We start from the raw sequence: 15,984 nt of genomic DNA on the forward strand, positions 1-15,984 counted from the left end.
AGAGCACTGAAAAACAATGCTCGGAAGGCAATGGCAAACCATCCAGTATAACCCTTGCCAATAAACTGCTTCAGCAGCACCAATGCTCTTTAAAGAGTATGGTACATCAAATCAAATGTATCATATGCATATGATAACCTACGAACCTACCCAATTCTCATTATGTTTAATTCCAACAATAATAGAAAGTTTTGATGGATATCTTACCTTTGATGTGCTTTTTCTTCTCTTTTTAATGAGTTGTTTGTTAAAAGATGCATTTCATGCTCAGTATAGTTTAGTGATGCTGAAAAAGTAATTTATCTTTTTATTTGCTCTTTCAGTTTGGTGTTACAGAGGGTTTGGTGACATCTCTTCTTGATTCCTTCAACAAACAACACCAACGGCTATACTTCATGATTGGATGCTGCACCACCTCCTTCTTACTGGGACTATTAATGGTTACAGAGGTATCAAATATTATTAATTGATAGAGTAACAGCAATAACGAGCTGAGCCATTATTTGTTTGTCTTGTTCATTCAATTCCTTTTTCTTCATTTATGGAAATATAATTATTGTGGAAGAGCACACATGCAGAATTAATTGACCAACAAGGAGATGAAGACTCAACAATTAGAGGACAGGAGTTAGATATGCTATGTCTTTCAGAAACAGCAACCACGTTGACGATGAAAATCGAAAATACAATCCATCCATCCATCAGGACCATACTCTATCCAGAGCGTTGGTGCTGCCTAAGCAGTCTCCTTGGCTATTGGGCACAATCCTGGACGGGTCATCACTCCGACACAGGATACCAGCAAGCTGGCACTCATTTTGCCAACCTCGGAAGAATGACAGGCAGAGTTCACCCAACCTGGTATTAATTCAATAGCCAAGTGGGGTTTAACCATTAAGCCCCTACCTGGTATTAATTCAATAGCCAAGTGGGGTTTAACCCTAACCATTAAGCCAACATCAGGCATTAAAATACAATACTGCACAAGGAAATAAGTAGTCACAATGTGAATGGCAAACAAAGCTTTAAATTGAAGAAGAAAAAAATGAGAAGAAATAGACTGCTGTGATATGAAATGTGCAATCGTAAAAATTTCAAAGTTTGTTATGGGGAAGAGGGCTCCTTTATGACCTCATATTGATTTGTAAACAAAATCTAGGTTGATACAAGACTGAGAACATGCAGATGCATCAGGAAGATGAAAAAACAAAAGGAGAGAAGGTAGGGAAGAAATAATAGCAACGTCCAAGTATGAGGTGGGGTGGGGGGGGGTAATTGGGGTGAGAAAACATCAGATGCAGAGATGGAGTTGTGCCTGAGATAGTAGTGCACTGCCAACCTGAAGCCCTGAAGGGAAGTGTGCAATTTAACAGAATGAGGAAGATGGTGTCATAGGTGCGAGAAATGAAGCATAATGTAGTGAAGGTGAGCAGTTGGTGTTTATTTTGGGAATGTCACAAGTTGGAAGTTCATCGAAAACATGTGCATCCTTGAGGGTCTGGGGAGGTATGGAAGCTGAAAGAGCAGAGGAAGTCAAACTACTCAAGACGTGGTTAAAAAACAGAGAAGCTACCAACTTGACTGCAATCAGAACACACCTTGTTATTCTGCCTCATCGTGGGATATACCAACAATGTTGGGTGCTTTGGATTCCACAACATCCAAGAGAGATAAGTGTGAAGCATGGGAACCAGCCAAGAGTATGAATTAGGAGTACCTACCACTTAGTAGGGACTAATGATGAAAGCCTTTTCCCCCATGAAAGTTCAGATGTACCAGGGAAGGACTTGGCATGATGGAGGATTCCCAATCTGCAGCTGGGTTTGGAAGCCAACAGACCAACAAGGAGATCTATCATGTGGTCTATCAAAGAGAGAGAAGGAGGCCGAGAAGAGAGAGGAGGACCCTAATGGACAAATCTAGAAATTGATATGATCAGCAATACACAGATACACCTTAAAGGAATTAAAAGCATAAAGGAAAGCAGTGCTGTAAAAAAAATCTCAATGGGACATTAGGTGTGGGTTTGTAAGCATCTGCTTGAAAAGACCGAGCAGAGAATAAAATATGTGGGAGGGAGGGGTTGTGGAAGGAAAAATTTGAGAGGGAACATGTTAAACTAGATATCTGCGATCACAAAGCGATCTCCAAGGGTGAGCATTTTGCCTCCCCCAGCATCCGCAATCTAATGATGGCCATATTTTTTTGGACCGCCATATATGACCTTGACTATCAACAGTTAGTGGCAGAGTGTAACTTTAAAAAATGTGTCCCCATCGACAGTCTATCCATAAAATGCAACCTCATGAAAATCAGAGGAAAATTATGACCAAAAAAAAAAAAAATTCAAGTTATGACCAAAAAGGAAAAGTTGGTCAATTACATCACAATCATAATTTTTGTTAATAATGTCACAATCCAAAAAAGTAGGTAAAGAACACTAATTCAATATCAGGTGCACAACTTAAGTGCAGGTCCACTCCTTGGTGCCAGTATATCTTGGAAGGCCAAGAAGTCTTTGAGATTCTGCATTGGCAAAATTGAGCAATGCCAAAAAATCGTGTTTTATTTTTCAGACCAACATTTGACCTTGACGTTTAACTCGGAGGGGTATGATGTAAATGAGGCATAAATGATCCTCACTCTCAGCAATCGAGAGGGGACAATATTGTTCTGATCGGACAAAAATTAGTCGAGTAACGGTAGAAAAAATGTAACTTTTTCGATAATTAGGTAATGACCTTAAAATTATGTCAATGTCAAAATAAATGATGTCACCCCCGAACACTTTTTATTCCCATTATCGATGTCAAATTTCATTCCGAAAGTCCCAGCCGGCTCCACGATACAGCTCTGACATTGTCAGAAAAGAAGGAAAGATAAAACACCGAAATGATGCTTTAGTACTCATTTCGGGAGTCTAAATCCTCTGAGGTACCATTAAAAATTGGGGGCTCTAATTGTAGAAACGAGCCCGATAAGAGGTATAAGCCTACCCTATCCAACAGGAGGAGGCTTACCAAGCCTGTTGGGCTTTGAAGCTGCAGTTAGTTTTGCCAGCAGAGTTGGCTAAACTACAAGTGATGAGAGGCTAATAAGATGGTATATTTGTGCTGAAAAGATACTGCTGTGGTCTTCAACATGGTGCGCTCACTGAACTCATTGCCGCATACACCAAAGCCCAATACGAAGTCAAACCAAAGAGCTTGTCATGTCTTATAAGAGCTTAGAGTTTCCACGTCAGGGATTGTCAGCAGCAATTTGTTTTGTTTTTTTTTAACCAATGATCTGAAGAATTTGACACCAAAATTTGTCTATTACAATTTTTTTCTCTTAATTGCAATTTCAATTATAATGCAAATTGCTAAGTTTGCTGAAAGTGTGAATGATAGATGAAGTGTTGTTCTCATTTTGCAGGGTGGGATGTATGTGTTCCAACTGTTTGACTACTATTCCTGCAGTGGGTTTTGCTTGCTCTGGCTTGCTTTTTGGGAATGTGTTGCTGTCGCCTGGATTTATGGTGAGGCCAACCTCTTACTCCTCCTCTTCTTCCTCTCTTTCTTCACTTTCTCCTCTACCTCCATCTCCAACTCCTCTCTTTCAGGAATATAAAATGCCTGATCTTGATTTAACAGCTCAAGATTTTATCCATCCGATTTGGTCAAATAGACTTTCTTAATCTTAAATCATCAGAGACTCCTGAGTATAAATTTTTGTTCTTTTTTCTTATACATAGTCAAGGCTCATGGAAGAGCTAGACTGCAGAACGAATCAGGATCCAACATAACAAAAGGAACAGAAGCAGAAGGGGGAAATGCCAACAGCAAGTCGGAGGGAGAAAATAGACGGACATGGACAAGCACAGAATGCAGGTAATGATGAGGGGTAGTAGAGAACGCAAGGGGTGGACAAGATTATACAGAAGCAAAATTTTGGGAGAGGTGGGGAGTGATTTAACAGATGTAGAAAAGATCATGGTTTTGGGTTGGGGATGATTCGACATGGTGTTGAACAGCTGTCTTGAAGACTTGGATGGAAAAATGAGATTGAAGAGTGAAAGTTGGTTCCACAGGTGGGGAAAAAAGGAACAAATAAGTGGAGGTGAGCAGTGGTTCTGGATTTTGGCAGTTTCACCAGGATGGGGTTATTTATTGGTGGACCGCGTGTGTCCTGCAGATACCTGGGGGGGGGGGCACGGAGAGGGCGTAGGATGCCTGACCAGAAAGGAGGCTGAAGAAGAAAGAGAGCGAGAGACCACCAACCTGTCGGCGATGGTGAAGTGATAGGCTCATGGACTCAGCTTTATCGTGAGAGATGCCAATGATCTTGAAAGCCTTAGTTTCCATGGCATAAAGCTGAGCAAGGTGTGAGGCAGGAGCACCAGCCCACAGAGGAGAGCACTCAATCAAACTGAGGATGAAAGCCTTGTAGGTGGATAGGAGCTCAGGTGTGCCAAGGATTGATTTTGCACGACAGAGGATGCCAAGTCGGTGTCTGGCTTTGGAGGACACCTTTGAAATGTGGTTTGCCCAAGAGAGATCATGGCTGAGAGTGGGACCCAAGAGTTTGAGTGACTGAACTTTGAAAGGGTTGTTAAGAAAGTAGATGGAAGAGTTTGTAGCATGGTTCTTTTGGAGAGTGGTAGAGTGGGATTTTGGGATTTCTCACGGTAAAATGACATATTTCAAGTGTTTGACCAGCTTGTGATTTTGTCAACGTCTGAAAAGATGGAATAGACTGCAGCCATCCTGTCTGAAGGATGAGGGATGTCACAGATCACGGAAGAGGTTGGAGTCATAAGCAAATCGATAAAGGGGATGTTCCAGAGAGTTAGAGAGATCATTGATGAATATCAGGAATAGGACTGGGCTCAGAAGACTGCCTTGGGGCACTCCAGCTTTGACAGAAAGAGGAGAAGAAAGAATTCCATTGAGAGCCACACATTGTTTACGAGAGTGGAGGAAGTCAGCAATCCAAGAGTGGAGTTAGGCTTGAATTCCATAGGCAGATGGTTTGGAAAACAAGGCGAGATGCCAGACTGTTTTGAAAGCTCGAGATATGTCCAAAGAGACGGCCCTGATCTAATGTCTGATATTGAGCGTCTCCATCCATTGTTGAGAGAGTAGAAGCAGCATGTACAAGGTGGAGTGACCTGGTCTGAATCCAAATTGATGATCTGAGATGATGCCTTGGGAGAAAAGGAATGATTTTATGTCAACTTTAATGATGCATTCAATGATCTTGCTGATGATTGGAAGTAAGCTAATTTGTCTGTAGTTAAGAGGATCCATTTTTGCACCTTTTTATGTGATGCTGTATTGTTGACTGATTTCCAAGCAAATGGAAGATGACTTTTGGTAAACGACAAGGTGAAAAGGACAGACAGAGGAAGTGCAATAGCAGCAGGGCAGGTTTTTGGGGCACGTGAGCTGATGCCCTCCGGTCGAGTTGCAGAGTCAGAGTCGAGGGTTGCCAGAAACTTCTCTACCGTTTCAGATGCATAAGACACAGAGTCCAGGAGCAGTATGGTTTGACTGGGAAGGGTGGATACAGAGATAAAGGGTTTGGGTACACAAGACTTGGAAGCAAACACAGAATTGAGGCATTCGATCATCTCATGAGCGGAGTCAGCTGTGGTGCCATTTGAAGGGAGGGAAGGGGTGGAGGGAAGCATACACAGAGACAGACTTCACACATCACCACCAAGTTTTAGAGGAGGGAGACAAGTTTGCATGTTTATTACTGAGGTTGGACATTTGTTTTCTTCTGGCTCTCCTAAGACGAGATAAGCACTTGTCACAGGCTTTGTATAATAATCTAAGGTTGCCTTTGGTTGGATTTGACTACCAGGAAGGGAATGCAAGTTATTTTAAGGCGACTCCTTCACCACATTCATTCAGAGTACCGAAGGCAGGAGGATGGGTAAGATAACTGAAGATGAGATGGGATGAATCTGTGTATAAGGGAGAGCAGGTTTCTATGGAAGAATTCCCATGCGAAGTTAATATCAGGGGCAGTAGATATGCAGTATGAGACCAGTCTTGAAGTGCAATGGCTGCTTCCAGTTCCTGCAAATTTGCCTGAGTAAACTGCCAGACTCACTGGTGCTGAGGCTGTTCTCTGTGAATAACCAGAGAGATATTGACCTTCACAAGCATCTGATCAGATGAGCCAATTGGAGTAGATAAAGAACAAAATACATTGGCAGGGAAGTTAGTCATTACCAAACCAGAAGGAAAGACTTGACAATGAGAGAAATCCAGGTGGGAAACTTCACAGATTGAGTCAGTCCATGGAATCACAGAACTCCTTTGTAGAAGTGCCATGGCTGGTGAGAGAGGTACAGTTCCAACACCCAGCCACTTAGCATGTTGACAATTGAAATCACCACATATGAGGAAGAGAGAGAGAGAGTTGGGATGAGTGGTTGAAAGTTGGTCCATATCTTCTTTGAGTAAGAGAGAGAGAGAGAGAGAGAGAGAGAGAGAGAGAGAGAGAGAGAGAGAGAGAGAGAGAGAGAGAGAGAGAGAGAGAGGTAAATGGAGACATCACTGTTGGGAGGACGGTACAACACACAAACAAACATGTGGTTGGAGCAGTAGGGAAGTCACAGCCAGAGGTACTCCTGGGGTTTGGAAGGTTTAAGAGCAGTACACGGAGAGTGAGAAATGGAGTTCTTTGAAAATTATCCTTTAAATAATAGTGATTTAATGTTGACTTACCTTTTGTTTAAATGTGTAAACTGCAAGATGTTGAGTGCATCTCCAGATGATATATATATATATATATATATATATATATATATATATATATATATATATATATATATATATATATATATATATATATATATATATATGGTTGTATATTTTTGAGAAGAATGGTCTGGGTCTTTCTCTTCCACAGGTGCAGACCGCTTTTGCATTGCCCTCAAGGACATGTTGGGGTTCCATCCTGGTCAATGGATGAAATGGACTTGGATACTTGTTTCTCCAATGCTCATTCTAGTCAGTGATTACAGTGAATTTGTAAAGTGTCATTAGAGTGAAAGGATATTGTTCTGGCAAAATCATTATTATTCACAATTTTGAGTTGCAATCAGTTAAAAGTCAGTCTCTCTCTCTCTCTCTCTCTCTCTCTCTCTCTCTCTCTCTCTCTCTCTCTCTCTCTCTCTCTCTCTCTCTCTCTCTCTCTCTCCTTCTCTCTCTCCTTCTCTCTCTCTCTCTCTCTCTCTCTCTCTCTCTCTCTCTCTCTCTCTCTCTCTCTCCCCCTCTCTCTCTCCTTCTCTCTCTCCCTCTCTCTCTCCTTCTCTCTCTCCTTCTCTCTCTCTCTCTCTCTCTCTCTCTCTCTCTCTCTCTCTCTCTCTCTCTCTATCTATCTATCTATCTATCTATCTATCTATCTATCTATCTATCTATCTATCTATCTATCTCTCTCTCTCTCTATATCTCTCTATCTCTCTATCTCTCTATCTCTCTATCTCTCTATCTCTCTATCTCTCTATCTCTCTATCTCTCTATCTCTCTATCTCTCTATCTCTCTATCTCTCTATCTCTCTATCTCTCTATCTCTCTATCTCTCTGAAACTCTTTTAGGTATGCTTCATCTTCACGTTGGTGAAATTTGAGCCACTTGTTTACAACAAGGTGTATGTGTACCCTTCATGGGCACAGGGCCTGGGCTGGTGCACGGCTCTATCCTCTATGCTCTGTGTACCTGGCTATGCCATCATTCGTCTCATGGGGACAAAAGGTTCTTTCTGCAAGGTAAGAAGAGATTGGGATGCAGGGGAAATGAGGAGTGAAGAACACAGTAAAACCTGTTTGTATACATCAAACTCTTCCAAGACCGCAACAATATGACACTTTCCAAATGATGGAATCTGCCCCAAAATGCTCAGTTTGCATGCACAGAAATCCCAGGAAACTGGGGTCATCCCGGCAGCTGAACGTATATCGCGTGTGTGAGATAAGGATTGGAACATTAAATGGCTCACAACCCTTCTAAAGGAAGCCAAAACTACTTGTGAAAGTACCTCAGAGAAAGGCATGTGCCTCTCCACAAGGAAAGGCTTGGATAACTTTCTCAGCTTGCCAAACGAGTAACTACTGCAAGTACAAACTCCCGACCACGTGGGTGTGGGTGCAAGGTCCGAGTGGGTGGGCATGTGCTGCACAAACCTCCCCACCCCCCGACAGATTGCTTCCATTAAATGAACTGTGCATCTCGTCCAGGGGCTAGGAAGACCCACCATGCACCCCCTCAGCATTCATTGGTGTGGTGTCGTGGTAGTGGTGCTCCAAGGCAGACACGAGCGGGGGAACAGTTCAACCCTGCTTTATTGCACGAGCGAGAGCATGAGCGTACGTTGCCCGTAACTCCCCTTTATTACGTACTCGATGCACTCTACAAGCCACACGAGTTACAGGCTCCCAGGCCACAACAGCTTCAGCAACCACTCTGACGCCTCAGGCGGCGCGCACTCCTATATCCCGCGCAAGCACGTGATCACGATCTAAACCACTCCTTCACCACGCTCCCCACATCATGCCCTGCCCCTGCAGGCCGACTACACCACACTCCTCCCTCCTAAAACCATTATTATTAAATGACCATCATCATAATAAGCATAATCAGCACAGAATACCATGATATAAAAGCAGAGAAGTACAAAAATGATAATAACCAAAAAAAAGCATAGGCACATCACACCATATAACGCGTCGACGCAAGCGAGTTGAACTGCAATGGTCAGGTTCCGAAGACTGAGCTGCACGACGAACCCACAAAAACCCTGACCACATTACAGATATCAAGAAGCAAGGCGGGAAGCACAGCATCACTACGCAGCAGAAGCGCCCCCAGGCGGCTCATGCTTACATGCCCTCCGGCGAGGTCGTGGCGACCTCCCGAGCAAACCTCCCCCGGCACCATCAAATGCACCCGGCCGACAAGGCGGCACATCTCCCCCAGCCAGACCCGAATCAAATAAACATTCCGAGGCCGGAAGCTCACTGTGTGGAAGCTGCGGCGCCAATGCAAAACCCGACTGACCTTGGGCGGGGATGCTGAACAACGCCGTCGGCTGTGTGCACCAACAACCCCATAACAACCCGCGCATTACAATCAGCTGAGATTCCAACGCATGCCCAAACGGCCTCGGGCGAGAACAGAGAGTCGCGCCCCAGGCGCCAGGCACGTCTGACCTTGCCTAAACCAGAGGTGGGGGTAACGCTGAACAGCGAACCAGCCCCGGCTCTGAGTCGATCTCTGAGACCCACACGGCAATTGGGACGGCAGCAATCCCATACAAACCACACATCAAATCCAGTCATGTCATAAAGCAACAAGAACATCATCTGCGCAATTGCAAACTTCTCTTTTCATACAGCGCATTCTCCCGATAAAATCCCCACACATGACAGAGTAACAACCCATGGCCCGTGGCAGCGGGAGGTCAATAAAACCTCTTTATTTGCCACGATCGCCCCCAAAGCCTTCATATCACATCGGTCATAACGAAAATCCCATTGATTGATCCCAGCCAAACATATTCTCACACACGAGCTGTCGGCATTTATTTCAACAACGTTAAACTGCATCACTTGAGCAATGAAAATCATATACACAACGAACAGCAACCCATGAACCACATCACGTGTCCGTCTCTCGGTTGTCGTCGCGACGTAGCGATGACCTGCTTGTCGTCGACAGTCGCGATCCGCGAACTTCTTGAACGCGACGGGCTCGCTGCAATTCCCCGCTGAAAATCGCCTGAACGACACGGGCGTGCATTGCACCATGAGCACAGCCAAAGCGGGAGAGCTCATCGCGGCTGGCATGGCTCCCGTTGCTCCAGAACCGTACATCATCGTCGCAGGAAGCAATGAACAGCCGCTCCCGTTGCATCGATGCGGCTCCTGCCGCCAGAACCTCGCCCTCGGGTCTCGAAGGAGGCACCGGCGCACCTGGAGTTACGAACTGGAGATCCAGCTCGAGGTGCGCCAACCAGTCCCGGCCCAAAAGGGCGGGCCCCTCCCCTCATACCACAAACACCGAGAGTAGGGCGCTTTGACCCCGGTAGACCACCGAGACGTCTGCCACCGCAAGCGGTGCAATCGCTTCACCGGTGTACATGAACAGCGACAAGGTCGTCTTGACCAGGCGAACACCGCGAAGACTACGAGCCGCCCGCTCGCCCATGACCGACACTGCAGCCCCGGTGTCAACGTAAAACACAATATGCTCGCCATTCACCTCGACCTCCACCGTGATTGGTCTTGTCACCTCCGGACCAATCGAAAACAGACTCAACATTGGTTGCATCTCCTGCTCCGGCCCACCGGCATCGCTATGCCCCGGCTGCAGGCCGCTCCCCAGGTCACCGGGGTCGCCCCGCACCTCGCCATCCAAGACCCCAACGAAGGCCCCCGCCATCCGACACACACGCTTCAAATGTCCCACCGTGTGACAATGCAAACACACGGTGTTCTTATATTGGCACACTCGTCGCAGGTGCGGACCACCACACCCCCAGCACCCCTGGAAATCCACCTCACTCCCGGTGCGGCCGCGCTGCGGTGCGCGCCCCCAGCTCGCACCGCCAGACGCACGCGCGACCTGGGGCACCTGGGTCATCGCGTGGACCCCGGGGTCAACCGACATGCCCCAGCTGGAACTACTCATTACGTCCTGGCCGGCGATGGCGCGGACATCCGTGAGCGTCTGCTCGACAGCCGAAGCAGTCCCGACCGCTGAGTCGAATGTAACGTCGACACCGCGCATCCGCAGAATGGCTGCCACCATCTTCGCGTCTTGCAGACCCGAAATAAAACGATCTCTGAGTCGCGCCGGACGCTCCTCCGCTGTAAACTTGCAAGCCACGGCCGAATGCTTCACCCGTGCCACGAAATCTGCAACGCGCTCCTCCGCACCCTTCGCGAGGTGATCGAACTGGCACCGAGTGAGCTGCGATGACTTCTCCGGCGACATGTGGGTCTTCATCTTCTCCACGATATCCTGAAACGACAGCCCGTCATCACTGGGCTTATCTGGAGCTACCAAATCACTCGGCAGCCGGTAATGCTCCATCGACAGCGAGGCGAGCAAGATCGACTTGCGTTTGCCTTCATCATCCACATCATTCGCGTGGAAATAGCAGCCCAACTGTTCAGAAAACAATTCGAAGTCAACTCCCATGAAGACGGGCACGCGCCCGTGCGCTGTACCCCGACCTTCTGTCATGCTCGAGCTGGCCGTGCCGGTGAGACGCCTGGCCCTGGAGCCTGTGCGTGCGGCGCGCGAAACCTGCAATGCGCTCTTCGCGATGCGCTCCTCTGGGACCTTCGCCCGGCGTCGACCTCGAACCACGCGGGGTGCGCTGAGTTACTCGCTGCCGATCCGAACCCAACCACTCTGCACACGCCGATCCGAACAGCCTCGTCGCCAAACTGTGGTGTCGTGGTAGTGGTGCTCCAAGGCAGACACGAGCAGGGGAACAGTTCAACCCTGCTTTATTGCACGAGCAAGAGCGTGAGTGTACGTTGCCCGTAACTCCCCTTTATTACGTACTTGATGCACTCTACAAGCCACACGACTTACAGGCTCCCAGGCCACAACGGCTACAGCAACCACTCCAACGCCTCAGGCGGCGCGCACTCCTGTATCCCGCGCAAGCACGTGATCACTCTAAACCACTCCTCCACCACGCTCCCCACATCATGCCCTGCCCCCACAGGCCCACTACACCACAATTGGGACTACTATTTTCTTACTTATTATGGAGCTAGTGAAATTTTAAAACATGTACCCAAAGAATAAAGTGTCACGATCAACGTTTTTTGGGAGTAAAAACAATACCGGCTTTAAAGCAGTAGAAATTGCATTAGATAGGGGTGTGGGTAATTGGAAAAATGAAAACGCATCACTTTTTCCCCTCCAGGGTGTCTTCTTTGTCAATATTTTCAATGATCAAATTGATTTACTCATAATTTCAGCCTTTAAAAGAGATTTATAAGCACCTGTTCATTATTTTAGTCTCGCTAGGAACAAATATCATAGGGAATCTCTAACGCCGAAGATAACACTTATTTACACAATCCAATCTGCTCATAATGTCCTTTCCCTGCATGCCCACATAAAAATATAATGTCCTGGTACTCCATTATCACAAATTTCACTTTTACTGTTTTAGTCCTCATCCGAGGAGCTATCTGCAGTATATTCCTGTTCTCCTGTTTCATCATCAGATTCCTCCAGTTCTGTTGCATCTCTCTCCAGCACATTAATTAGGTTTTGTGGTAAGATAATTTCATCTGCACACAAGAGTGGTTCTAAATCCTCTTTCCATGTCCTTCCCAGGGTTTAGGGATCTCATATAGGGCAACATTTGCCATTTTTCATATTCTTGTCTGATAATTTGCTCGATCAACATGTTCTCTCAAGCATGCCCTACTCAGAGGCAATCAAGCCAGGTCAATGGTACTGGATGTTAGACTGTCAACTGAAATATCCCCATCACACTTTGACTTGAGCATCAAGTGCCGCACTTCATCTACGCTCTCCGATTTGGATTTCTCATACAGTGCACAGGTGAACTTTTCACACCCGATCAGAAGATCATCATCAACATTCCAGTCATCTCCCAAATGCTTAAGGGCATCACAGTGTGCAGGAGATTTCAGTAACTTGAGAGGTTTAATCTTTCCAATACCCCTGAACGAGCTGACTGAATCACAACCGGTGAATGCATGGAGCACCAGCATTGCCTCACACATTTGCTCTATGTCATGTTTAGAGAGATTTGTAATGTTAATAAGGCGCTTCTTGTTGCCATGACCTGTATCGAAGAGCATAGTAATGTCTATTTTCCTGGCATGATACAGCAAGATCCAGAATATGTCACTCTCTGGACTCCTGTCCCTTGCATACTCCTCTACATACAAAGCCAACCCATCCAGGAACTCCTCTCTCAAAATCACGCAGAAAAACCCACAGGATGTTTTTCCACTTTGAAACATTAAAGGCCATTAGGCCATCCTCATGTCTATCCTTTCCCATTGCCATGTTTGGGCCACTTCTAGTTGTCATGTAACAGTCAGGAAAGTTAGTATCTGGTAGCTCCTTTATTGAACTCTCATTGGTTCTTGGAATGGTTGCACTTTCGGTGTCTGCCACCACTTCACCCACAATATCCTGCAACATTATCCCATGTGCTGTGTGGACTGAACCTGCCTCATGCAACACATTGACAATTGTATCAAAATTATCAAACTCAGAGTGAAAAACAGACTGGCTAGTAGGATTGCGAATGATACTTGCAGGTAGAAGAGAAGCACTCTCTTGCACAGCTTTTGCTATTACTGTCTCAATTTCAAGGCGAAAACTATACCCTTCACAATGTCCAAACTTGTTTATCAGTGTTACTAGCTCCTCACTACAAAACATATGGCGAAGTGTCATACACAGCAGTATATGTTTGGGCATCTTCCACTTCCCATTTGTAGTCCTCCACAAATGTCCTGACCGATGCACAACACTTCCGGTTCCGTGTTTGGAGCGTCGACAGGTCTCGTTTGGGGCTCTCTGCTGACGATCTCAAAGTTAAGTTTCCGGTCGTTATCTGTCCCGTTTTAACTGTTTATTGTCTCACTTACATGTTACTGTGTGTTCCTAGTATGGTTTTGCTTCAAATCGTGCTATTTTGTGAGATTTTGTCGACTTTATCTTACCGGACGCTTGAGGCCTACCGATTCCCCTCGGTGTACGATCATGTTTTGTTTTTTCTCCCCATTACCTTCAGTTTCAATCTTCCCCACTTTCCTAACGTCCCCCATCCCTCCCAACTAATCACTCTATTTCTTATCTTAAATTAAAAAAAACAAAATTCAAACAAAAAACGCTACCTTTCTCCTTCCTCACTCACAACTCGATTCTTCTTCTTCTTATTCTTTTTCTTCTTCTTCCTCCTCTTCTTCTTCTTCATCTTCTCTTCTTCTTCTTCTTCTTCTTCTGTTCTTATTCTTCCTCGATGTTTTCTACAACACTTCCATGACCTAATCTGTTGAAAACTCTCTAAAATATTAATAATAATAATAATAATAATAATAATAATAATAATAAAAACGATCTCTTATAATGCTTCATCTTCCTCTTTCACACATGTGGTACTCTTTAGGCCTGTCACATTTGCCACGGCGGGCGTGGGGTCTCCAAAATATACGGCCACTAGCAATTATATGGCGACTGCAGTATTTCCATGGTCACACAATGTCGCAGTCACATATGTTTTTATTTTTCGGACAGCCTCAAGGTGTATTTATAAATTGTGGTGAACGGAAACGTGGGGGGTGCCGTATGGTCTTTGATTTGATGTCGCATGGTGACCTTAGGGCGTTCCTGTGGCAGCCATATAATTTTCAAGGCAGACACAAGGTGCCCACAAGGCGACTGCGGGGGGACCGCAGGGGGACCCTAAGGCGAACGTGCGACCAGACGGATGGTAACGCGTGGGTTCTTTTTTTTTTGTTTGTTTACCAGTTCTTTTGTTTCGGCTTGTTGAATTGCTACAGCGAACGTAGAAATGAAAAAAAAGTTATAACTCCGCGTTATAATTCCACGGCGACCCCTACGGCCTGTAAAAGCTAGCCAAACGGCGTAGGGCCACCCTGAGGCCACCGCAGAAACTCTGCGGCCGCCGCACGTTTCTGTAAATTCAGAGGGCGTACGGCCGCCGTATCCTCGCCGAAGAGCAAATGTGACTTAGGCCTTAGGGAAGAGTTGGCGAGCTGTTGCTGGCACCCTGAACAAATTACAGTCAGGTTCGTGAAAGACTTGGCCTAATCTAACTCTTGCAATCGACCCCATAAATAAATTGTGTTTAATTGGAGCTGTTAAAGTAGTAGTTGTAGTTCATGCGAGCAAACGGTAGCTTTCACTACGCAATGCAATAATTGGCTTGGTTCAAAAAGCCGACATGGTTGGCTTGTACGTTTAAATGCCAAGTTTATGCAAGCTTTTATGGAGGTGCGTCTTGTGTGCATGTTTGTGTGTTTTTCAGCGGATAAAGCAGCTGATGAAACCAGAGATAGAGGACTTGGTGTCCTGGCACAACAAACGGCTTGGTTTACAAGAGGGGTCTCACTTGTTGCTGTGCACTGAAACCTAATGTTACTAAAATTGGTGCGAATGCCAATGCCTGCTGATGAAACCAGAGATAGAATACAACTTAACCACAGAGTTGATCAATTTCCATGTTTTTTCTGTTTTAAAATAATAATGGGTCCTCTTTGAATTATGTTGTCTTATTTGGGGGATGGTTGGGGAGAATGGATGGTAAGAGAGGAAATTGTGGGGAGAGAGTGGGAAAGTTGGAAGTGACCTGAGTCAGGCAAAGGGATGAGAAATGTGGAAAAGGAGGGGGGGTGATAGAGGGAAAAGAAAAATCTGCCATAATTTTATCCATTAATAAATTGATTGCTGACTTCTGTTTCCCATTTTGCTTTTTCTTCCTTCCAAAACACCGATACAACAAGGAACATTTTTCTTCTTCCATCAGTCTAGCCAATTGGAGAATTGTTAAAAGCTAATCCTCCTTCATGAGATGAGATGAGGTTGTTCTAAATAATGACTTCAAATATAAAGTTGATACAACAGTGTTTAAATTGTGATCGTGGAGTTTGTACATTTATCACATGCTGGACTAGTTCATGATGAGACGCAAATGTACTGTTGTGGGAATGCATTCTGGGGGGTAACTTTGCATAATATAGTGAGAGTTATTTCCCATATTGCATGCACCATAATGAATATGTGTCGTTTTATGTGTGGATAAAGTTTGTTTTAGGCTGTATATAGACGATACAGTGGTGGATGGAGGAAAAATGATGCTTGGGCGAGATCTCAAATTTCCACTTTTCTAAATGGTCATCGACTTACTCAGCGTACAGCTGTTGTTCAATTGTGTCTGTATGGTTCATCTCTTCC

The 15,984-nt window shown here is 45.4% G+C and overlaps 1 protein-coding gene across 3 annotated transcripts in view; it reads left to right on the plus strand.

The window, feature by feature from the left end:
- LOC147008717 (sodium- and chloride-dependent taurine transporter-like) overlaps window positions 1-15,656 on the plus strand; it is a 114,443-nt gene extending 98,787 nt beyond the window's left edge. For all 3 annotated transcript variants that reach the window (XM_085864562.1, XM_085864558.1, XM_085864559.1), the window contains exons 10-14: window positions 324-449; window positions 3,418-3,520; window positions 6,907-7,007; window positions 7,596-7,766; window positions 15,059-15,656. In XM_085864562.1, the coding sequence (XP_085720688.1) occupies window positions 324-449; window positions 3,418-3,520; window positions 6,907-7,007; window positions 7,596-7,766; window positions 15,059-15,166 (609 nt within the window). In that variant the 3' untranslated portion in view covers window positions 15,167-15,656. The remainder of the gene's footprint in view (window positions 1-323; window positions 450-3,417; window positions 3,521-6,906; window positions 7,008-7,595; window positions 7,767-15,058) is intronic.
- Window positions 15,657-15,984: the final 328 nt, after the last annotated feature.

This window comes from Eptatretus burgeri, chromosome 18 (genome assembly GCF_056783735.1).
Source record: "Eptatretus burgeri isolate ZD-2024b chromosome 18, Ebu_testis_v1, whole genome shotgun sequence".
In the NCBI taxonomy this organism is placed as follows: Eukaryota; Metazoa; Chordata; class Myxini; order Myxiniformes; family Myxinidae; genus Eptatretus; species Eptatretus burgeri.